Source organism: Oryctolagus cuniculus, chromosome 14 (assembly GCF_051225735.1).
Source record: "Oryctolagus cuniculus isolate XC-2025 breed Fujian yellow rabbit chromosome 14, ASM5122573v1, whole genome shotgun sequence".
In the NCBI taxonomy this organism is placed as follows: domain Eukaryota; kingdom Metazoa; phylum Chordata; class Mammalia; order Lagomorpha; family Leporidae; genus Oryctolagus; species Oryctolagus cuniculus.
Window position 1 is genome coordinate 68,072,198 of NC_142880.1, and position 24,600 is coordinate 68,096,797.

The 24,600-nt window shown below is 38.4% G+C and overlaps 1 protein-coding gene across 2 annotated transcripts in view; it reads left to right on the top strand.

Annotated features, from left to right (window-relative positions):
• Positions 1–24,600, top strand: part of CCDC152 (coiled-coil domain containing 152) — a 53,911-nt gene that overhangs the window by 15,516 nt on the left and 13,795 nt on the right. For both annotated transcript variants that reach the window (XM_051853510.3, XM_051853508.3), the window contains exons 5-6: positions 4,475–4,539; positions 20,379–20,481. In XM_051853510.3, the coding sequence (XP_051709470.2) occupies positions 4,475–4,539; positions 20,379–20,481 (168 nt within the window). The remainder of the gene's footprint in view (positions 1–4,474; positions 4,540–20,378; positions 20,482–24,600) is intronic.

The following is a 24,600-nucleotide window of genomic DNA, read 5'->3' on the forward strand; positions in this document are numbered from 1 at the left end:
CTGCTGCCTTCCAGGAAGCTGGATCAGAAGCCAAATTTGGACTTGTACCCAGGTACTCCAATATGGAATGCTAGCATCCCAAGTGATGCCTTAACCCTCTGTGCCACAACACTTGCTTTAGCCTCTACCTTTATCATATAAGAAAGTACTGTATATAAATAAGTGAGATAGAATATTGATCATTATCCACATTCCCAGATACTCTTTTTAGTATATAACTCCATATTCGTATATTCATTGTTCAAAATTCATTGATGACTCCCGGTAGCCTATTAAAAAATCCAAAGACTTTAAGAAAATTGGGTATAGAAGGAACATTCTTCAACACAATCAAGGCAATTTATGACAAACCCATGGATAGCATCCTATTGAATGGGGAAAAATTGGAAGCATTCCCACTGAGATCCAGAACCAGAGAAGGATGCCCACTCTCAACACTGCTATTCAATATAGTCCTGGAAGTTTTAGCCAGAGCCATGAAGCAAGAAAAAGAAATCAAAAAGATACAAATTGGGACGGAGGAAGTCAAACTATCCCTATTAGCAGATGAAATGATTTTATATATATATATATATGGGACCCAAAAGACTCCACTGAGAGACTATTGGAACTCACATAAGAGTTTGGTAAAGTGGAAGGATATAAAAATCAACACAGAAAAATCAATAGCTCTTCTATATACAAACAATGCTACTACTGAGAAAGAATTTCTAAGATCAATCCCATTCAAAATAGCAACAAAAAAAGATCAAATACCTTGGAATAAATTTAACCAAGGATGTCAAAGATCTCTGCAATGAGAATTATAAAACTTTAAAGAAAAAAATAGAAGACACAAGAAATAATGGAAGAATCTTCCATGTTTATCGATTGGAAGAATCAATGTCATCAAAATGTCCATACTACCCAAAGCAATTTACAGGTTGAATGGGATACCAATTAAAATACTAAAGACATTCTGATATATAGAAAAAATGATGCTGAAATTCACATGGAAAAACAGGAGACCTTGAATACCTACAGCTATCTTATACAACAAAAACAAAGCCAAAGGCATGACAATACCGATTTAAAGACATACTACAGAGCAATTATAATTAAAACAATCTGGTACTGGTACAAAAATAAATGGATAGAACAATGGAACAGAATAGAATTGCTATAAATCACCCATGAAACTACAATCAACATAGCTTTGACAAAAGAGCTGAAACCAATTCCTGGAGCAAGGACAGTCTCTTTAACAAATGGTGCTGGGAACAATGAATCTCCATTTGCAGACATATGATGCAAGACCTCTATATTACACCTTACACAAAACTCCCCTCAAAATGGATTTAAGAACATAATCAATGCCTCAACATCATCAAATTACTAAATAACAATGGGGAAAATCCTACAAGACATTAATATAGGCAAAGAGTTCTTAGAAAAATCCTCAGAAGCACAGGCAATCAAAGTCAAAATTAACAAATGGGATTACATCAAATTGAGAAGCTCCTGCACTGCAAAAGAAACACTTAGTAAAGTTAAGAGGCAACTGACAGAATGGGAGAAATTTTTTTTTCTGAATCTGTTTTTTTTTTAACTTTTATTTAATTAATATAAATTTCCAAAGTACAGCTTATGGATTACAATCTCTTTTCCCCCCCCATAACTTCCCTCCCACCTGCACCCCTCCCTTCTCCCGCTCCCTGTCCCATTCCATTCACATCAAGATTCATTTTCAATTATCTTTATATACAGAAGATCAGTTTAGCAGATATTAAGTAAGGTTTCAACAGTTTGCACCTACACAGAACAAGAAGTGTAAAATACTGTTTCAGTACTAGTTATAGCATTAAATCACAATATACAGCACATTTAGGACAGAGATCCTACATGAGGAGTAAGTGCACAGTGACTCCTGTTGTTGACTTAACAATTTGACACTCTTGTTTATGGCATCAGTAATCTCCCTAGGCTCTTGTCATGAGTTTCCAAGGCTATGGAGGCCTTTTGAGTTCACCAACTCTGATCATATTTAGACAGGGTCATAGTCAAAATGGAAGTTCTCTCCTCCCTTCAGAGAAAGGTACCTCCTTCTTTGATGACCTGTTCTTTTCACTGGGATCTCACTCACAGAGATCTTTCATATAGGTTGTCTGTTTGTTTGTTTGTTTTTTGCCAGAGTGTCTTGACTTTCCAGGCCTGAAATACTCCCATGGGCTCTTCAGCCAGATCCGAATGCCTTTAGGGCTGATTCTGAGGCCAGAGTGCTGTTTAGGACATCTGCCATTCTATGAGTCTGCTGTGTATCCCGCTTCCCATGTTGGATCATTCTCTCCCTTTTTGATTCTATCAGTTAGTATTCGCAGACACTAGTCTTTTTTATGTGATCCCTTTGGTTCTTAGTGCTATCATTATGATCAATTGTGAACAGAAATTGATCGTGTGGACTAGTGAGATGGCATTGGTACATGCCACCTTCATGGGACTGAATTGGAATCCCCTGGCACGTTTCTAACTCCACCGTTTGAGGCAAGTCAGCTTGAGCATGTCCCAAATTGTACATCTCCTCCCTCTCTTATTCCCACTCTTATATTTAACAGGGATCACTTTTCAGTTAAATTTCAGGAGAAATTATTTGTAAAACATGCAACCAATAAAGGATCAATAACCAGAATATATAAAGAGATCAAGAAACTCAACAGCAACAAAACAAACAACCCAGTTAAGAAGTGGTCAAAGGACTTAAACATTTTTCAAAAGAAGAAATCCAAATGGCCACAGACACATAAAAAATGTTCAGAAACACTAGCCATCAGGGAAATGCAAATCAAAACCACAATGAGGTTCCACCTCACCCCCATTAGAATGGCTTTTATACAGAAATCAACAAACGAAAAATGCTGGCAAACATGTGGGGACAAAGATACCCTAATCCACTGTTGGTGGAAATGTAAACTCTGTGGACGACAGTATGGCGATACCTCAGAAAGCTGAATATAGATCTACTATGTGAACCAGCCATCCCTCTCCTGGGAATTTACCCAAGGCAATTAAAAATCAGCATATGAAAGAGTTATTTGTACCCCAATGTATTTGTTCCCCAGCTCAATTCACAATAGCTAAGAATGGAATCAACCCAAATACCCATCAACTGAAGACTGGATAAAGAAATTATGGGATACATACACCATGGAAAACTACATAGTGGTAAAATAAAAATGAAATCTTGTCATTTGCGATAAAATGAATGAAATTGGAAAACATCATACTCAGTGAAATAAGCCAGTCTAAAAAGGATAAATACCATATGTTATTTCTGATCTGTGATAACTAATAGAGCACCTAAAAAGTAAGCTACGCAAGTGGAATTGACATTTTGAAATGCAGTGACTTTGAACAGCCCTTGTCTCAACAGGAACAGTTTTTTTCATGCTATTTATTGAACTCCTTACTTAGTATAGAGTTAATTGAATATATTATAAATTTAATTGAAACTAAGTCTTAGTAAAAAATAATACAAATAAGAATAGGAGTGGAAGGAGGAAGAGGGGTGGAGGTGGGGGTTGGGAGTGGGGTACAGTGGGAAGAATTACTATGTTCCTAAATTTGTATTTCTGAAATGCACCAAGTTTTTATTCCCTAAATACAAGGTTTCTGTGTAAAAAATAAAATCACATATTTAAAAAGAATCCAGTATTTCATTTTTTTAAAAGATTTATTTATTTATTTGAAAGAGTTAACACAGAGAGAGGAGAGGCAAAGAGAGAGTGAGAGGTCTTCCATCCACTGGTTCACTCCCCTATTGGCTGCAACAGCCGGAGCTGTGCCGATCCAAAGCCAGGAGCCAGGAGCTTCCTCTGGGTCCCCAATGTGGGTACAGGGACCCAAGGACTTGGGCCATCTTGTACTGCTTTCCCAGGCCACAGCAGAGAGCTGGATTGAAAGTGGAGCAGCTGGGAATATGGGATGCCGGTGGTTCAGGCCAGGGCGTTAACCCGCTGAGCAACAGTGCTGGCCCCGGAGTATTTCATTTAGAATATGTCCACTTGAGTGATAGAATAGTGTCCCCTTCTCACATTTTATTTTCCAGCAGTTGTGCTTGAATTTTAGTTTTTCCAAAAGTGCTGTATTCACGCAAGCCTAAGTTCTTTTTTGCAGTTTTGTGTGTCTGAAATGCCTTCCCCTGATACAGGAATTTTCTTTTCTTGAAATCCTTTCCTGACTTCAAGCTGACCTAGTCTTTCTTTCCACAGATTCCCACAGTATTTCAGATACATTGCCATCATTCTCAACACATGCAACTACTTATACATCTATGTCTATCTTTGAAGAGCAATAACTGCTTCTACATTCCTAGGATCTAACACAGCAGAAGATAAATATTTGTTGAATACATACCTGAGTTGAAGCTAAAATGTTAAAATGATCATATATTAATTGAAAAGTGACATGTATTACAATGTTCTTTTTTTATTTTATGCAGGTGAAAATGAACAACTGAAAAGAACTGCTGATCTTATAAAAGAAAAGTTAAAATCTCATGAACAGGTGAATTTATGTATCATTATACTTGAGCAAGTATCTGTAAAGCATTATCTTTACAAATTAAAAAAAAGAGATGATTAATAAGCACAGCCAAATATTTTTGTTTATACACAAAAGTGCATACAAAGAATCTTCAAAAAGTTCATGGAAAACACACATTATGGAAAAACTATGTCTGAAGTTCAGATTTATTTTGCACTAAAATAAACTTATCTTTTAATTCCATTTCCCACAAACTTTGTGTGTAAATACATAATCTTTAAAAAATGAACATTTATTTTTAAGAGCAATACAAATTTTGAGAAGTCTAATGTCTCTATAAAATGTAATCTACTTAATATATCATGTACATTATTTTTTGCTTCTACCACAAAGAGCTGCAGTTATTTTGCTATATATTTTCATTTGTGTTAATAGTCTTTACCATAAAGTAATCTATTGATTATTATTTTGAATTTTTATAATAATGTAATATATGCATACTATTTATGATTTGGGTAATCATTGCACCAATAAATGAAGGGAGTATTTTACATGGATCACAAATTAAATCTCTTTAAAGGGCAATCATACCTATTGGAACAGTAGAGTTTTTACCTTAAAATAATGTTTGATTAGCTATTTTGAAACTTTTATAATAAAGTATAAATGTATAAAAATATATGTATAAAAATGTATGTGTACTTTTCTGATTTGGGTAATCACTTCACCATCTAAATGAAGGGAGTATTTTACATGGATCACAAATTAAATGCCTTTACAGGACAACCATACCTATAGGAATATAGTGATAGCAGTTTTAGAACAAATGAGAGTACTTCAAAAAGCTCATGGAAATAGAACTAAAAGATAAGCTTATTTTGGTGCAAAAATATTTGAAACTGTTCATAATTCACATTTTCTGTGAACTTTCTGAGGATCTGCTGAATGTGTAGATTTCAGAATGTTTTACACAAAGCATTAATTTTATTTTAATTCCATTTTCCAAGAACTTTTCTAAGTATCCTCTTATAGTACAGTGTCTAAAAAAAGTCATAGAAAGTGCTTAATAAATAGCAGTTCACATGTTTCTGCCCTTTGGGATCCTAAAAGACTTTGGGATTTATTATGCTAATTTTTTCATTTCCAAAGAGCCAAAATGTCAAATTATGGCAGATCTAAGAACTCCAAAACTCAAGCTGGATCTAAAACAGGCTTCAATATGAAAACCCTTCTCTAAATTCTGTCTGGTTTCTCATTTAAGGAGCATATGAAAAGAACACAAGCTGTTTCTAGAAACATCTTCAGAACTTCTGGGTAATACTCAGCAGTAATAAAAAGTATTCTAGCTGTGCTTTGTAAAAATTAACTGTTAACCACCAATTTTAAGGTAATGTAAGTACCTCTGGAATTCATCCTACTCTTTTCTTTTTCCTTTATCCTTTCTCCATTCCTCCTGTGTATTGAATCTAGAGTTCAACAGTAGATGGCAAGTTCAGGTTTTAGTTGGAGTAGGAAGACAGAGGGAGAAATTTTTACCTTATATCCCTTCTAAAGCTTTAAGTCCCAGAATACTGCTTTGTCTGGAATTCAAAAGGAAATTTCAGAGGACTGGAAATTAAGGAGGAAACATCACAACCTAACATTCTGAATTTCTTAATTAACTGCTAATGAAGGCAAACTAAAAAATGACCTTTGTCCAAGAGAATTCATTAGTACAAAATTTGCCAAGCACATCCCAAACTTGTGAAGAACAAATTCAGGAAGTACTTAATGGAAATATTTGCAAGGCAGGGAGGATTTTTATAACATGTGTATAGAGAATACTCGAGTTTTATACAACCAGAGGCTATCCTTTGGAATTTTTTTATTTTTTAATTGAAATATAATAAAGATAATATATGTGATTTTGATTTTTGAAAGTTTATTAAGGATGGTCTTCTGCACTAATATATGTTCTATCCTGGAGAATGTTCCAGGTGCTAATGAGAAGAGTGTGAATTCTAAAGCTATTGTGTGTAATGCTCTGATGTTTGTTAAGTCATTTGGTCTATAATATAATTTAATTCCTTTGTTTCTTTATTGATTTTTTTTTATCTGGATGATCTGCCCATTGATAAAAGTGGGGTGTTGGGCCAGCCAGCGCTGTGAGTAGTAAGCTAAGCCTCCACCTGCTGTGCCCGCATCCCTTATGGGTGCCAGTTTGTGTCTCTGCTGCTCCTTTTCTGATCCAGCTCTTTGCTTATGGCCTGGGGAAGCAGTGAAAGATGGCCCAAGTGCATGGGTGACCCAGAAGAAGCTCCTGGTTCCTGGCTTTGATAGGCCCAGCTCTAGCCATTGCGGCCATTTGGGGAGTAAACAAGCGAATGCAAAACCTCACTCTCTGTCTCTCCCTCTGCATGTGTGTCAACTCTGCCTCTCCAATAAATAATCCTTAAAAAAAAAAGATAGGTGTTGAAGTCCCCAACTGTTTCTCCCCTTAGATCTAATCATGTTTGCTTTATAAAATTGGGTGTTCCAGTGTTGGTTGCATATTTATTTATAATTCTTATTTCTTTATTTTCAATGTCTTAAAATTTTCATCTTAAAGTCCATTTTATCTAAATATAGCTAGTCCTGCTACCTGTTGGTATTTACATAGAATATCTTTGTCCAACCATTCACTTTTAGTCTGTTTGTCTTTATGGTGAAGTGAATTTCATTCAGCTACTCTATATCCATGGATTGGGAAATTTTTTCTATTCAATATTATTTATAACATTCAATATTATTATTTTTTATTATTTATTTATTTGACAGGTAGATTTACAGACAGTGAGAGAGAGAGACAGAGAGAAAGGTCTTCCATCCGTTGGTTCACTCCCCAAATGGCCACAATGGCTGGAGCTATGCTGATCCGAAGCCTGGAGCCAGGAGCCTCTTCTAGGTCTCCCATGTGGGTGCAGGGGCCCAAGGATTTGTGCCATCCTACACTGCTTTCCCAGGCCATGGAAGAGAGCTGGATTAGAAGAGGAGCAGCTGGGACTAGAACTGCCGCCTGTATGGGATGCTGGCACTGTAGGCCAGGGCTTTAACCCATTGTACCACAGCGCCAGCCCCTTCTTTTTTCTTTTTTTTATTTAGTAAATATAAATTTCCAAAGTACAGTTTATGGATTACATTGGCTTTCCCCCCCATAATTTCCCTCCCACTTACACCCATCCCATCTCCTGCTCCCTGTCCCATTCCATTCACATCAAGATTCATTTTCAATTCTCTTTATATACAGAAGATCGATTTAGTATATATTAAGTAAAGATTTCATTAGTTTGCACCCACACAGAAACACAAGGTGTAAAATACTGTTTCAGTACTAGTTATAGCATTACTTCACATTGGACAACACATTAAGGACAGACTGTACATGAGGAGTAAGTACACAGTGACTCCTGTTGTTGATTTAACAATTTGACACTCTTGTTTATGGCGTCAGTAATCTCCCTAGGCTCTAGTCATGAGTTGCCAAGGCTATGGAAGCCTTTTGAGTTTGCCAACTTCGATCTTATTCCGAAAGGGTCATAGTCAAAGTGGAAGTTCTCTCCTCCCTTCAAAGAAAAGTACCTCCTTCTTTGATAGCCTGTTCTTTCCACTGGGATCTCACTTGCAGAGATCTTTCATTTAGGGTTTTTTTGTTTTTTGTTTTTTGTTTTTCAAAAATGTCTTGGCTGGGTTATATGGTAGGATTATATTCAGGTTTCTGAGGAATCTCCAGACTGACTTCCATAGTGGCTTAACAAGTTTGCATTCCCACCAACAGTGGGTTAGTGTCCCTTTTTCCCCACATCCTCTCCAGCATCTATTGTTGGTAGATTTCTGAATGTGATCCATTCTAACCGGGGTGAGGTGAAACCTCATTGTGGTTTTGATTTGCATTTCCCTGATTGCTAGTGATCTTGAACATTTTTTCATGTGTCTGTTGGCCATTTGGATTTCCTCTTTTGAAAAATGTCTATTGAGGTCCTTGGCCCATCTCTTAAGTGGGTTGTTTGTTTTGATGTTGTGGAGTTTCTTGATCTCTTTGTAGATTCTGGTTATCAACCCTTTATCTGTTGCATAGTTTGCAAATATTTTTTCCCATTCTGTCGGTAGCCTCTTCACTCTCCTGACCGTTTCTTGTGAAGTACAGAAAGTTCTAATTTGATGCAATCCCAATGTTAATTTTGGCTTTGACTGCCTTTGCCTCTGGGGTCTTTTCCAAGAAGTCTTTGCTGGTACCTATATCATGCAGGGTTTCTACAATGCTCTCTAATAATTTGATGGTTTTGGAACATAGATTTAAGTCTTTAATCCATGTTGAGTGGATTTTTGTGCAAGGTGAAAGGTAGGGGTCTTGCTTCATGATTCTGCACGTGGAAATCCAATTTTCCCAGCACCATTTATTGAATAGACTGTCCTTACTCCAGGGGTTGGTTTTGGATCCTTGATCAAATATAAGTTGGCTGTAGATGTTTGGATTGATTTCTGGTGTTTCTATTCTGTTCCATTGGTCTATCCATCTGTTTCTGTACCAATACCAAGCGGTATTTTTTTTTTTTACAGGCAGAGTGGACAGTGAGAGAGAGAGAGAGAGAGAGAAAGGTCTTCCTTTTGCCATTGGTTCACCCTCCAGTGGCCGCTGTGGCCAGCACGCTGCGGCCTGCGCACCGCACTGACCCGAAGCCAGGAGCCAGGTGCTTCTCCTGGTCTCCTATGGGGTGCAGGGCCCAAGGACTTGGGCTATCCTCCACTGCACTCCCTGGCCACAGCAGAGAGCTGGCCTGGAAGAGGGGCAACCGGGACAGAATCCGGCACCCCAACCAGGACTAGAACCCAGTGTACCAGCGCCGCAAGGCAGAGGATTAGCCTAGTGAGCCATGGCGCCGGCCCACCATGCTGTATTGATAACAACTGCCTGTAGTATGTCCTGAAATCTGGAATTGTGATACCTCCAGCTTTGTTTTTGTTGTACAAGATTGCTTTAGCTATTCAAGGTCTCCTGTGTCTCCATATGAATTTCAGCATCATTATTTCCAGGTCTGAGAAGAATGTCTTTGGTACTTTGATTGGTATTGCATTGAATTTATAAATTGCTTTTGGGAGAATGGACATTTTGATGATATTGATTCTTCCAATCCATGAGCATGGAAGATTTTTCCATTTCTTGGTATCCTCTTCTATTTCTTTCTTTAAGGTTTTGTAATTTCCATCGTAGAGATCTTTAACGTCCTTGGTTAAGTTTATTCCAAGGTATTTGATTGTTTTTGTAGCTATTATGAATGGGATTGATCTTAGAAGTTCTTCCTCAGCCGTGGCATTGCCTGTGTGTACAAAGGCTGTTGATTTTTGTGCATTGATTTTATATCCTGCTACTTTGCCAAACTCTTCTATGAGTTCCAATAGTCTATTAGTAGAGTTCTTTGGGTCCCCTAAATAAAGAATCACATCATCTGCAAAGAGGGATAGTTTGAGTTCTTCCTTCCCAATTTATGTCCCTTTAATTTCTTTTTCTTGCCTAATAGCTCTGGCTAAAACTTCCAGAACTATATTGAATAGCAGTAGTGAGAGTGGGAATCCCTGTCTGGTACCAGATCTCAGTGGAAATGCTTCCAACTTTTCCCCATTCAATAGGATGCTGGCCATGGGTTTTTCATAGATTGCTTTGATTGTATTGAGGAATGTTCCTTCCATACCAAGTTTGCTTAGAGTTTTCATCATGAAAGGGTGTTGTATTTTATCAAATGCTTTCTCTGTGTCCATTGAGATAATCATATGGTTTTTCTTCTGCAGTCTGTTAATGTGGTGTATCACGTTGATTGTTTTGCGAATGTTGAACCATCCCTGCATACCAGGGATAAATCCCACTTGGTCCAGGTGGATGATCTTTCTGATGTGTTGTTGCATTCTATTGGTCAGAATTTTATTGAGGATTTTTGCATCTATGTTCATCAGGGATATTGGTCTGTAATTTTCTTTCAATGCTGCATCTTTTTCCGGCTTAGGAATTAAGGTGATGCTGGCTTCATAAAAAGAGTTTGGGAGGATTCCCTGTTTTTCAATTGTTCTGAATAGTTTGAGAAGAAATGGGATTAGTTCTTCTTCAAATGTCTGGTAGAATTCAGCAGTGAATCCATCTGGTCCTGGGCTTTTCTTTGTTGGGAGGGCCTTTATTACTGTTTCAATTTCTGTTTCAGTTATGGGTCTATTTAGGTTTTCTATGTCTTCATGGTTCGATTTAGGCAGATTGCATGTGTCCAGGAATCTATCCATTTCTGATAGATTTCCCTATTTGCTGGCATACAAGTCCTTGTGGTAATTTCTGATGATTCTTTTTATTTCTGTGGTGTCTGTTGTTACGTTTCCTTTTTCATCTCTGATTTTGTTGATTTGGGTCTTTTCTTTTTTTAGTTAGTTGGGCCAATGGGTGTCAATTTTGTTTATTTTTTCAAAAAACCAGCTCCTCGTTTCGCTGATTTTTTTGTAATTTTTTTTGGGATTCAATCCTGTTGATTTCTTCTCCGATTTTAATTATTTCTCTTCTCCTACTAGATTTGGATCTGGTTTGCTGCAGATTTTCTAGATCCTTGAGATGCAGTGAAAGCTCATCTATTTGGTGCCTTTCCAATTTCTTGATGTAGGCACCTATTGATATAAACTTTCCTCTTAACACTGCTTTTGCTGTATCCCATAAGTTTTAGCATGTTGTGCTATTATCCTCATTGACTTCCAGAAAATTTTTGATTTCTCTTTTGATTTCTTCTATGACCCATTGTTCATTTAGGAGCCTGTTGTTCAGTCTCCATGTGTTTGCATACTTTCTGGGGTTTCCTGAGTTGCTAATTTCCAACTTCATTCCTTTATGGTCTGAGAAGCTGCATCGTATGATTCTAATTCTTTTGAATTTGCTGAGACTTGCTTTATGGCCCAGTATGTGGTCAATCCTAGAGAAGGTTCCATGTACTGCTGAGAAGAATGTAAATTCTTTATGTGTAGGATGAAAAGTTCTGTAGATATCTGTTAGATCCATTTGGGCTATAGTGTCGTTTAAATTTAATGTATCCTTGTTGATCTTCTGTCCTGTTGATCTGTCTATTTCTGAAAGTGGAGTATTGAAGTCCCCCAGTACTATTGTATTGGGGTCTAAGTCTCCCTTTAAGTCCCTTAACAAATCTTTTAAATAAACCGATGCCCTGTAATTAGGTGCATATACATTCATAATCATTATATCTTCCTGTTGTATTGATCCCTTAATCATTATATAGTGCCCCTCTTTGTCTCTCTTAACAGTTTTTGTGTTAAAGTTTATTTTGTGTGATGTTAAGATGGCTACGCCTGCTCTTTTTTCATTTCTGTTGGCATGGTATATCTTTTTCCAGCCTTTCACTTTCAGTCTGTATGGATCTTTGTTGGAAAGATGTGTTTCTTGTAAGCAGAAAATAGATGGGTTTTGTTCCTTAACCCAATCAGCCAATCGGTGTCTTTTAACTGGACAGTTCAGGCCATTAACATTCAATGTGACTATTGATAAGTAGTAACTTTGCCCTGCCATTTCCCAAAGATATTTTCTAATATATGTTTTGAACTTCCTGTGATCTTTTGCTGTGAGGTTTCCTTCATTTACCTTCTTTCATATTGATGACCGTGTTTCTGTGTTTCTGTGTGTAACACATCTTTAAGCATCTTTTGTAGGGCTGGATGAGTGGTGACAAATTCTTTCAATTTCTGTTTGCTGTGAAAGGTCTTTATTTCACCTTCATTCATAAATGAGAGCTTTGCAGGATATAATATTCTGGGCTGCCAGTTTTTCTCCCTTATTACCTGGGCTGTGTCTTGCCATTCCCTTCTAGCCTGTAGGGTTTCTGATGAGAAGTTGGCTGTGAGTCTAATTGGAGATCTTCTGAGAGTAATCTGACGTTTCTCTCTTGCATGTTTTAGGATCTTTTCGTTCTGTTTCACTGTGGTGAGTTTAATTACAACGTGTCGTGGTGAGGATCTCTTTTGGTCATGTTTATTAGGGGTTCTATGAGCTTCCTGTGCTAGGATTTCTCTGTTCTTCTCCAGACCCAGGAAGTTCTCTGCAAGTATCTCACTAAAAAGGCCATCTAATCCTTTCTCTCTCTCCATGCCTTCAGGAACTCCTAGAACCCGAATGTTGGGTTTTTTAATAGTATCCTGTAGATTCCCAACAATATTTTTTGGATTTCTAATTTCCTCTTCTTTTCTTTGGTTTGACTATATACTTTCCTGTTCTCTGTCTTCTAAGTCCGATATTCTCTCTTCTGTTTCACTGACTCTGTCTTTAAGGCTCTCTAATGTGTTTGTCATTTGATCTTTCGAGTTCTTCATTTCATTTTGATTTCTCTTCACTATCACACTTTCCTGTTCTACTAGTTTCTGCATTTCATTTTGGTTCCTCCTTAAGATTTCATTTTCTCAAATGAGATTTTCTATCCTGTCCAGTAAGAAATTCCGTAGCTCAAGCATTTGTTTTTTGAAAACTTCTAATTGTTCTTATCATAAATATTTTGAAATCCGTATCTTGCATTTCTTCCATCTCATCGTCTTCATAATCTTGGCTTGGGGTGTCTTGTTCATTTGGGGGTGCCATAATGTCTTTCTTATTCTTGTTTCCTCGGTTTCTGCATTTGTTGCTGGGCATTGTGCAGATATTCTTTGGATTCTTCTTCCCTTGCTGTGGTGTTTTTTTCTTGTTATACTATGACTGTATTAAGTGGACTGTCTGCTTTTGATGGAGCCTTAGAGGCTTGAGATGGGTGTGGCCTGAGAGCTCTGTTTGGTTCCTCAGGGTTAAGGGTGTGCCAAAGGTAACACTCCCAGATTAGGCGTGGTAAATCTCTCTCTCTCTCTTTTTTTTTTTTTTTTTTGATTCAGAAGGGAAGTAATTCCATACAGCTGAGTGGAATTGAAGGTAGTTAGCAGGTGAATGATATACCCACAGGAGCCATAGATCAGAAGCTCTTTCCCAAGGACCACACAGGGAATCTGTTCTGCCCTCAGTGTGGGCTCAAATTCTCCTGCAGTCTCCCACTGGGTTGCCAAGGTTGCCAAATTGTAGCATCTCTGGAGAGTACTCACGTGAATTCCGTGAGTTCTCTCCCCCACCATCTCTTTTTTCACAGTCTCAGTTCATTAGCACCACACATTCACTAGGTCCTAATCTCCTGTTATTTCACCCCCCCACCCCAGAGTCAGGTTTTTCTGCTTGGCTGAGGGCAGGTGCAGTTCTGGGGACACGCCACTTATGACATATGTCCAAAATGGTGCCTGCTCTTTGTCTTGCTCACCTTTGAGAGGTGAGCGGAGAGAAACTCGTGTCCGTACTGGTCACTTTTTTTTCCCTCTCTCTTCTAGTTAGCCAGGTGAACTTTTCCCCATGGGGTTTCAAGTCTCGTTCCCTCCAGTCTCATCTTTCCACTTTCCCACCAGTGTCTCAGGCTATTGAGATTCGGCTCACCTCATGTTCCAGCACTGGTGTGTTGATTCTGCCGCTGGTGTCCGGAGCCGTGGGCTCCCATGCCCTCCACGCAGGTCCACCGTGAATCACTAGTTCCAGAAGAGTTTCCTCTGCTGTTTCTTCCCTTACTCTTCCTTGAACCTGCAGTATCTCCACTTTTATTAAACTGTCTCTTCCCAGACTATCAGTGTGCTCCCTTCCTATTCTGCCATCTTGCCTCACCTCCTCTGGTTCTCTATTTTTTCTTCTTTAAAAGTCTACATTCTAGTGCTTAAAAAAATGTATTTTTATTTATTCGAAAGGTAGAGAGACAGAGAGATTGTCCATTTGCTGGTTCATTCTCCAAATTCACACAACAGGCAAGGTAGGTACAGGGCTAGGCCAAAGCCAGGAGCTCAGAACTCAATCTGCATTTCCCACATGGGTGGCAGGGACCCTAGTACTCAAACCATCATTTGCTGCCTCCTGGGATGCACACTTTCAAAAAGCTAGAATTGGAAATACAACAAGGACTGAAAATCAGGCACTCTGATATGGGATATGGGCATCCCAAGTGGTGTAAAAACTGTTGTAACAAATGCCCACTCCATGTTATTGCTTCTGAGTGTTTTGTATATTCTTTGTTCCTTTCATCTCTTCATTTTTGTGATATGGCAATTACTGTGGAGATAGGACTTGGGTCCTTTCTCTTTTTCATTTGTATATCTGCCTTACCAATGAGTTTTATCCTTTGCATATTTTCATGAAGGTAATTATCATCCTTTAACTTGCAAATGTAGGACTTATTTAGGCATTTCCTCCAAGGCCAATCTAAGGATGATGAATTTCATCAGTTTTTGTTTGTTTTGAAAAGTGCTTATTTCCCCTTCATTTCTGAATGATACCTTTGCTGAGTGTAACATTCTGGTTGGCAATTTTTTTCTTTCAGAATTTTGAATATGTCATTCCATTTCTCCTGGACTAAAAGAGTTTTGCTGAGAAATATGATGTTACTCTAATAATGTTCTCTTAAATGTGATTGGTCACTTTTCTCTTTCTGTGTTTAGAATTCTTTTTCTGTCTTGGACATTTGGCAGTTTGATCTAATATGCCTAAATGAGGACTTTTATAGTCAAATCTGTTTAGGTTCCTTTGGGTCTCCTGGACCTGGATGTCTGTATCTTTCCCAGAATTAGGTAAGTTTTCAACTGTTGTTTCCTTGAGGTTTTCTATGCCTTTTCCCTCCCATTTTCCTCCTAGTATTCCCACAGTTTGAAGATTTTTTTATTTATTGGTGTTGTATAAATCTCATAGATTTCTTTAATCTATTTTTATTTTTTCTTTGTCTGACTAGGATATTTCAAGAAGCTTATCTTGAAGTTCAGAAATTCTTTCTTCTACTTGATCTAGTCTTTGCACTCTTGACTGTATTTTTTTATTTCACATATTGAGTCCTTCTGTTTGGTTCTTTATCCTGATCTTTATATATTGGCTTAATTTCTCAATTCATATCATGAATTGTTTTCCCTAATTATGTTGAACTGTTTGTTTATATTCTATTGACTCTCACTTAATTTCCTTAGGATTGTTCTTTTGAATACTTTTTCAGGTATTTTATCAATATTCTTTTATTTTGGGTTGGAAGCTAGAGAGTTATTGGAGAGGTCATGCTACCTTGTTTTTTCCTACTTCTTTTGTACCTATGTTAATGTTTGTGCATCTGACAGAACAGTTATCTCTACAACTCTTTTAGATGGTCTTTGTAAAAGAATTTCTCATGAAGATTTGCCTAGGGCTATATTTGGTTGGCTTTGGTTCCATTTGGACACAGCAGTGTGTTCTTCCTAGAGCTTCTTTGGCTATCATCCATGGTTTTGGATGCAGTACATGTAGAAAGTCCATCTATTTCTGAGGTGTTGAGAGGAGTAGGAGTACATTGGTGACTCAGGAAACTCACTCTGTGGCCATTCCATGAATGACAGTAATGGCACAGAGGCCTTGGACCACAGGGAGCATTTCAGGTACTGCTGAGGTACATTATTGCTATTATCAGAGACCTCTGACAAGTGCAGAATTAACAAGTGCATGGAGCAAATACTCTAAGGTCTAGTGATAGTACAGTTGCTGATAGCAGTGCATAAACTGTGGGGAAGTGGAAGAAGATGGGCCCCAGGTCCCAGGGAGCAAGCACCTTTGCTTCTCTGGTCTTGAGAAGCAAAAACGCTGAACTATCTGACTTGTGTAGTGCAAAGCACTGTGCAACTGGGTGCTATGGTCAAAGTTTCACTGCAGAGTCTAATTGGATAATTAGCCTTATGTTCTAGTGCGGCACCATGTTTATAGGATACCAGGGATAGAATATACAGAGACTTCTGTCCCCTAGGCCAATATTTTTGGCACCAAACTCTATAGAGCTGCCTGGGCTCTGGGAGTTGGGGGGTTTTGGGGGGAGGGAGATAGTGTGAGTTCTTTCTCTGAAGCAAAGTGATATAAAGATTCCAGGAAGCTCCCCTAATTGGTCTCCAAGTCTGTAACAACTGTAGAACTCAACTCTGCTTTGCTAGCACTGCCAGCTCTGTGTTGATTTGGTCTGCAAGGACTCACATTCACCCTTTAACCTGAAATGAGGAGTCCTTTTAGCCAGAAAGCTAAGGTTGAGGTTGCCAGTGGACTTTATTCTTTTCTCTTTGTTTCCATCCCAAGTCTCCATATCCTACATGGTTCCTGTCTATCCCTTGCTCTCCTTCAGCAACTCATCTCAAAATACAACTCTTCATTTGTTGTTTTATTCCTTTTTGTGGAGAAGGAGTTGAGCAGTCATCTCCATTATAGTCAGCTATCTCTCAGAACTTAAAAGTTTCTAGAAAGCAAGTAAGAAGAAGGCAATCAACTATAATTTATTAGAGTATGATACCCTTAGAGAAAAAGAAATGGTTAAGTTATTTAAGGTTGGCATAGGCTAAAATGGAGGAAAGGAAGTTAGTGAGATATAGCCTGCCTCAGCCCAGACCTTAGAGACACTTCATGCCTGGAGGCTAGAGTGAAAATTCTGGTTCTTACCAAATTAATGGAAACATTCCATTCTAATGGTGGCATCTTCAGATGCCAAAATCAGTGGGTAATGGAAAGTTACATAGATTTGACTTGTGATTTCTCAGGGCAGCAATCACTTAGTGCACACGGTTGAATCAGGACTTGTTATGAAAGCCACTTTAGTGTTACCCATCTAGAAACCTAAATACATGCATATGGAAAATGGTGATTTGTGATATCCACCCCTGTATTTGCCTGCCAAGCCTTAATCAGAGCCAAGAGGTTGGATAGGTTTGGCTATTCTCTGCAAGTTGCATTGCAGGATAATTAGCACAAATGGGAGCCCTGATCACCTTTGAACTGAAGTAATCTGGTAGAATGTTTGACTATTTTTAATTATAGACATGTAAGCCAGTGTACCTTGATTTTTTTTTTAAACTCTTCAATACCGTTGAATATCTAAGCAGTAAAAGCTATGCAACTTCTTTGGGGAAAAATGCTCAAAGGCATGTATGCATGTATGTATGCACACAAACATAATTTTGCATAAATTTCAGGAAGTTGGTTTTCCCTCAAAAGCCCATTCATTTTGAAGGCTCTGCCTTCTTCTTCTTCTTCTTCTTCTTCTTCTTCTTCTTCTTCTTCTTCTTTTTTTTTTTTTTTTTTTTGACAGGCAGAGTGGACAGTGAGAGAGAGAGACAGAGAGAAAGGTCTTCCTTTTGCCGTTGGTTCACCTTCCAATGGCCGCCGCGGCTGGTGCACTGCGGCCGGCGCATCGCGCTGATCCGAAGGCAGGAGCCAGGTGCTTCTCCTGGTCTCCTATGGGGTGCAGGGCCCAAGCACTTGGGCCATCCTCCACTGCACTCCCTGGCCACAGCAGAGAGCTGGCCTGGAAGAGGGGCAACCGGGACAGAATCCGGCACCCCGACCGGGACTAGAACCCAATGTGCCGGCACCACAAGGCCAAGGATTAGCCTATTGAGCCGCGGCGCTGGCCCGAAGGCTCTGCCTTCAAAAATTCTTTGTTTTTTAAGGTTTTACTTTAAAGGCAGAGTTACACAGAGAGAGGGATAGACAGAGAAAGAGAGCTCTTCTACCTGTTGGTTCATTCCTCAAATAGCTGTAATGGCCAGGGCTGGGCCATGCCAAAGCCAGGAACCAGAAGCTTCATCTGGGTCTCCCACAGGTTGTAAGGGTCCAAGCACTTGACCTATTGTCTGCTGTTTTCTACGGTGCATTAGCAGAGAGCTGGTTCAGAAGTGGAGCAGCTGGGACTCAAACAAGGGCCCATATGGGAATTGACATTGCAACTACAACACTGACCCCAACTTGAAGAATTCTTATTGACATTAATTCAATAAATATAAAACAAGATAAATATTTAAGAAGTTGGGAATATAATGCATGGGTCTCAGCATTTATGATATTTAGAGCCTTTTTAGGACATCTTGCCTTTAAAAATGCATTTCTCCTACAGTCCTATTTAACTTTCATTCTTCCTGTTTTCCTTTTCTCTTGTCTACATAATCTTTATGTAATATAGCTCTTCTGGAAAAACTGTAAAACATTGGGGTTTTCTATTTCTGTACCATTCTCAATACTACTGTCAACTTTTAGTGTAATAAATCATTTATATGCTTTAGCAACCTAAGAAGTTAATTTAGGCAGTTGTTAAGGACTTCTCAAATTAGATCCATCTTTAGATGCTTCCTCATAATGCTAACCCTTGCCATGGATAGTGTTTGATGTCCATCAGAATTAGAATGATCTGTATAATTTTCAAAACCAAAGTTCTCCCCACATTCAGAATGCTTTTCCTACATGAGTAAAACTTGCTAGCTATCAGACAATGCCTTTGTTGGCTCTAAAGAAGGGAAAAGCATCATGATGCCATGTGTTAAGCCGCTGCTTGGGATGCCCACATCCCATATGGGATTATCTGTTCAAATCCTGGCTAATTAGCTCTTCCAATTCAGGTCTGTACTAACACACCTGGGAAAAAGCAGATAATGGTCCAAATACTTCTGCCCCTGCCACCCAGGGAGACTACAAAAGGGAGTTGCTGACTCCTAGCTTATACCTGGCCTATCCTTGGCTGTTGTAGACATATAGGGAGTGAACCAGTGGATAGAAAATATCTCTACCTCCCTCCCTCCTTGTCACTCTGTCTTTCAAATAAGTAAATAAGTCTTTTACAAAAACTCAAAAATTGTTGCATCTGAATTGTTTTAAAAAGTAAATAATAATAAGTATAGCTTTGCCTTATATTTAACATATACATGCTTTAATGCTTTAGTGACATTTACTCATATCATTAAGCCAAATATTTTGTGTGTCCATACTAAACACTGGTGTTGAGTATCAGGTAGCAAAGATAAAAAGACATATTTTCTGTATGCTCTAGATCTGAATGGATCAAAAATTGATCTTTCTTATGTAAGTCATATATATAAGTGTGGAGTGGTATCTTAACACGGGCTTTCATGGGTTGGGGACATAACTGGGAAGATGTTGGCCAAATAATGCAAAAAAAATCAATTGGATAGGAGTAATAGACTCAAGAGCTCTGTTATACAGCATGATAATTATAATTAATAATAATTATAGACTTGAAAATTGCTAAGAAAGTAGATTTTAAGTGGTTTTACCACACACACACATATAAATGTGTCAATATATATATATATACATATATATATATATTTTTTAATTAGCTTGATTTAGTCATTCCATCTGAACTTACATACCAAAAACATCAGGCTGTACACTTTAAAGGTAAAAATTTTGTCAACTGAAGAGCTAAAATAATTTAAATATTTATTTTTTTAAAGATTTATTTATTTTATTTGAAAGTCAGAGTTACACAGAGAGAGGAGAGGCAGAGAGAAAGAGGTCTTCCATCTGCTGGTTCACTTCCCAATTGGCTGCAATGGCCGGAGCTATGCCCATCTGAAGCCAGGACCCAGGAGCTTCCTCTGGGTCTCCCACATGGGTTCAGGGGCCCAAGGACTTAGGCCTTCCTCTACTGCCTTCTCAGGCCATAGCAGAGAGCTGAATCAGAAGTGGAGCAGCCGGGACTAGAACCACCACCTATATGGGATGCCAGTGCTTCAGGCCAGGGCATTAACCCACTGCACCACAACTCCAGCCCCATTTAAATATTTAAATATATTCACTACATACATACAAAAAAGAAATTGTTTTTTCTCTACGCTCATTAATCAAACAATAAATGCTTTTTTCTTCTAGATATAATTACATATCAAAAATTATATAAACTGCTAATTTTACCTTTTTAATTAATCAGTTTTATACACATTTAAATTAGAAAAAATAATATATATATATATTTTATATCTAGGAATATAAAAATAATATTACCAAACTTGTAAATGAAATGAAAATCAAAGAGGATGAACATAAGATAGAAATAAGCAGTGTTTATCAGGACATGCAGAAAAAAGGTAAGATTTTTTTATTTTAAATCTACTGAATTCTAAGATATTATAAAATAATTTTAATGTGCAGGCTCATTTTTTCTGCAATAGCCAGTATTCTTGAATAAATGCTACCTTGATTCTTTTTCAGTTAGAGTTTTTAAAAATATTTCCCCATATTTATGTTAGGTAATAATAACAGTTCTGAATCTGATTCACACCTTTTGCATTTAATGTTCTGTAGTGTTAAAGTACTTATAAAACAACTACAAATTTTATATAGTACAATGAAATTTTTGTATTTATATATAAAGCATATTGAATATAACGACTAATGAAATTTTTCTTCGATAAATTAGATCTCACACAATTGCGTTTAGGATTAATTGGTTTCATATGGTTATTAGTAACCTTCCTAAGGATCTCATCTTTTTTCTTTTTTTTTTTTTTTTTACCGTGCCCGGGGCGCACAGGGCCTGGCCGGGCACTGGTGGCGGGGCTGGCGGCCGGGCGCTGAGGGCCGCGACGATGAGCCTGGAGGGCGGCACCATGGCTGCACGCCCCGACCCACCTCGGGATCTCACTTTATACATACCATACCCAAAAGTTAACTTAATGGATGATAGGTCTAACTGTGAAACTTAAAACTACAAAACTTCTGGAAGAAAGCATGAGTGATTACTTTTGCAACCTTGAGTTTGGCAAAGCTTCTTCAAATGAAACAAAAAACTCAAATAATAAAGGAAAAATAATATATTACCACAAATTTTTTTTCTTTTTTTTTAAACTTTTATTTAATGAATATAAATTTCCAAAGTACAGAATATGGATTACAATGGCTTCCCCCCTATAACGTCCCTCCAACCCGCAACCCTCCCTTATCCACTCCCTCTTCCCTTCCATTCACATCAAGATTCATTTTCAATTCTCTTTATATACAGAAGATCAGTTTAGCATACATTAAGTAAATATTTCAACAGTTTGCTCCCACACAGAAACATAAAGTGAAAAATACAGTTTGAGTACTAGTTATAGCATTAAATCTCAATGTACAGCACACTAAGGACAAAGATCCTACATGAGGAGTAAGTGCACAGTGACTCCTGTTGTTGATTTAACAAATTGACACTCTTTTTTATGGCATCAGTAATCACCCTAGGCTCTTGTCATGAGCTGCCAAGGCTATGGAAGCCCCCTGAGTTCACTGACTCTGATCATATTTAGACAAGGCCATGGTCAAAGTGGAAGTTCTCGGCCGGCACTGCGGCTCACTAGGCTAATCCTCTGCCTAGTGGTGCCAGCACACCGGGTTCTAGTCCCAGTCGGGGCGCGGGATTCTGTCCCAGTTGCCCCTCTTCCAGGCCAGCCCTCTGCTGTGGCCAGGGAGTGCAGTGGAGGATGGCCCAGGTACTTGGGCCCTGCACCCCATGGGAGACCAGGAAAAGCACCTGGCTCCTGGCTCCTGCCATCGGATCAGCGCGGTGCGCCGGCCGCAGCGCGCCGGCCGCGGCGGCCATTGAAGGGTGAACCAACGGCAAAGGAAGACCTTTCTCTCTGTCTCTCTCTCTCACTGTCCACTCTGCCTGTCAAAAAAAAAAAAAAAAAAGGTAGAAGTTCTCTCCTCCCTTCAGAGAAAGGTACCTCCTTCTTTGATGACCCATTCTTTCCGTGGGATCTCACTCACGGAGATCTTTCATTTAGGTTTTTTTTTTCCCCCAGAGTGTCTTGGCTTTCCATGCCTGAAATACTCTCATGGGCTTTTCAGCCGGATCCGCATGCCTTAAGGGCTGATTCTGAGGCCAGAGCGCTGTTTAGGACATTTGCCATTCTGTGGGTCTGCTGTGTATCTCACTTCCCATGTTGGATCAGTCTCTCCCTTTTTGATTCTATCAGCTAGTATTTGCAGACACTAGTCTTGTTTATGTGATCCCTTTGGTTCTTAGTCCTATCATTACGATCAATTGTGAACAGAAATTGATCACTGGGACTAGTGAGATGGCATTGGTACATGCCACCTCGATGGGATTGAATTCGAATCCCCTGGTATGTTTCTAACTCCACCACTCCACCGTTTGAGGCAAGTCAGCTTGAGCATGTCCCGAATTGCACATCTCTTCCCCCTCTTATTACCACTCTTATATTTAACAGCAATCACTTTTCAGTCAAGTTTCAACACTTAAGAAGAATTGTGTATTGATTACAGTATTCAACCAAAAGTATTAAGTAGAACAAACAAAAAAATACTAAGAGGGATAACATATTAAGCTGCTCATCAACAGTCAGGGTGAGGGCTGATCAAGTCACTGTTTCTCATAGTGTTCATTTCACTTTAACAGGTTTCCTTTTTGGTGCTCAGTTAGTTGTCACCTATCAAGGAGAACAAGTGGTATTTGTCCCTTTGGGATTGGCTTATTTCACTCAACATAATGTTTTCCAAATTCCTAACAGGGATCACTTTTCAGTTAAAATTTAAACACCTAAGAAGAATTGTGTGTTAATTACAGAGTTCAACCAATGGTACTAGAACAAAAAAAAAATACTAAAATGGATAAAGTATTACATTGTACATCAACCGTCAGGACAAGAGCTGATCAAGTCACTGTTTCTCACAGTATCCATTTCACTTCAACAAGTTTCCCCTTTGGTGCTCAGTTAGTTGTCGCCAATCAGGGAGAACATATGTTATTTGTCCCTTTGGGACTGGCTTAATTCACTCAGCATGATGTTTTCCAAATTCCTCCATCTTGTTGCAAATGACTGGGTTTCATTGTTTTTGACTGCTGTATAGTATTCAATAGAGTACATGTCCCATAATTTCTTTATCCAGTCTACTGTTGATGGGCATTTGGGTTGGTTCCAGGTCTTAGCTATTGTGAATTGAGCTGCAATAAACATTAATGTGCAGACAGCTTTTTTGTTTGCCAATTTAATTTCCTTTGGGTAAATTCCAAGGAGTGGGATGGCTGGGTTGAATGGTAGGGTTATATTCAGGTTTCTGAGGAATCTCCAGACTGACTTCCATAGTGGCTTAACAAGTTTGCATTCCCACCAACAGTGGGTTAGTGTCCCTTTTTCCCCACATCCTCTCCAGAATCTATTGTTGGTAGATTTCTGAATGTGAGCCATTCTAACTGGGGTGAGGTGGAACCTCATTGTGGTTTTGATTTGCATTTCCCTGATTGCTAGTGATCTTGAACATTTTTTCATGTGTCCGTTGGCCATTTGGATTTCCTCTTTTGAAAAATATCTATTGAGGTCCTTGGCCCATCTCTTAAGTGGGTTGTTTGTTTTGATGTTGTGGAGTTTCTTGATTTCTTTGTAGATTCTAGTTATCAACCCTTTATCTGTTGCATAGTTTGCAAATATATTTTCCCATTCTTATTACCACAAAATTATTGATTTTTGTTCTTTAATGCTGTGAAGAAAATGAAAAGACAGGTCGATGAAAATAAACAAAATTGACACACGATTGGCCAACTAACCAAAAATAGGAGGGAGCATACACAAACTAATAAAATTAGAGATGAAAAAAGGAAATGTAACAATAGACATCACAGAAATTAAGAGTCATCAGAAAGTACTACAAAGAGCCAACAAACCAGGAAATCTAGAAGAAATTGAAAGATTATTGGAACATACAACCTACCTAAATTGAGTCATGAAGACATAGAAAACCTAAGCAGACCCATAAGCAACAGAGAAACTGAATCAGTAATAAAGTCCCTTGCAACAAAGAGAAGCCAAGAACCGGATAGCTTCATCCTGAATTCTACCAGACATTTAAAGAACTAACACCAATTCTTCCCAAGCTATTCAAAACAATTGAAAGGAAGGGGATCATCCCAAATTCTTTTATGATGCAATCATCACTTTAATTCCTAAACCTGAAAAAGATACAATAGAGAAAGACAACTACAGACCAATTTTCCTGATGAATACAGATATAAAACTCCTCAACAGAATAGTCGCCAATTGAATCCAAAAACACACCAGGAAGATCATTCACCAGGACCATGTGGGATTTATCCTTGGTATGCAGGCATGATTCAACATTCACAAATCAATCAATGTAACACATCACAATAACAAATTGAAACAAAAACCATATGATTATCTCAATAGATGCAAAGAAAGCAGTTGATAAAA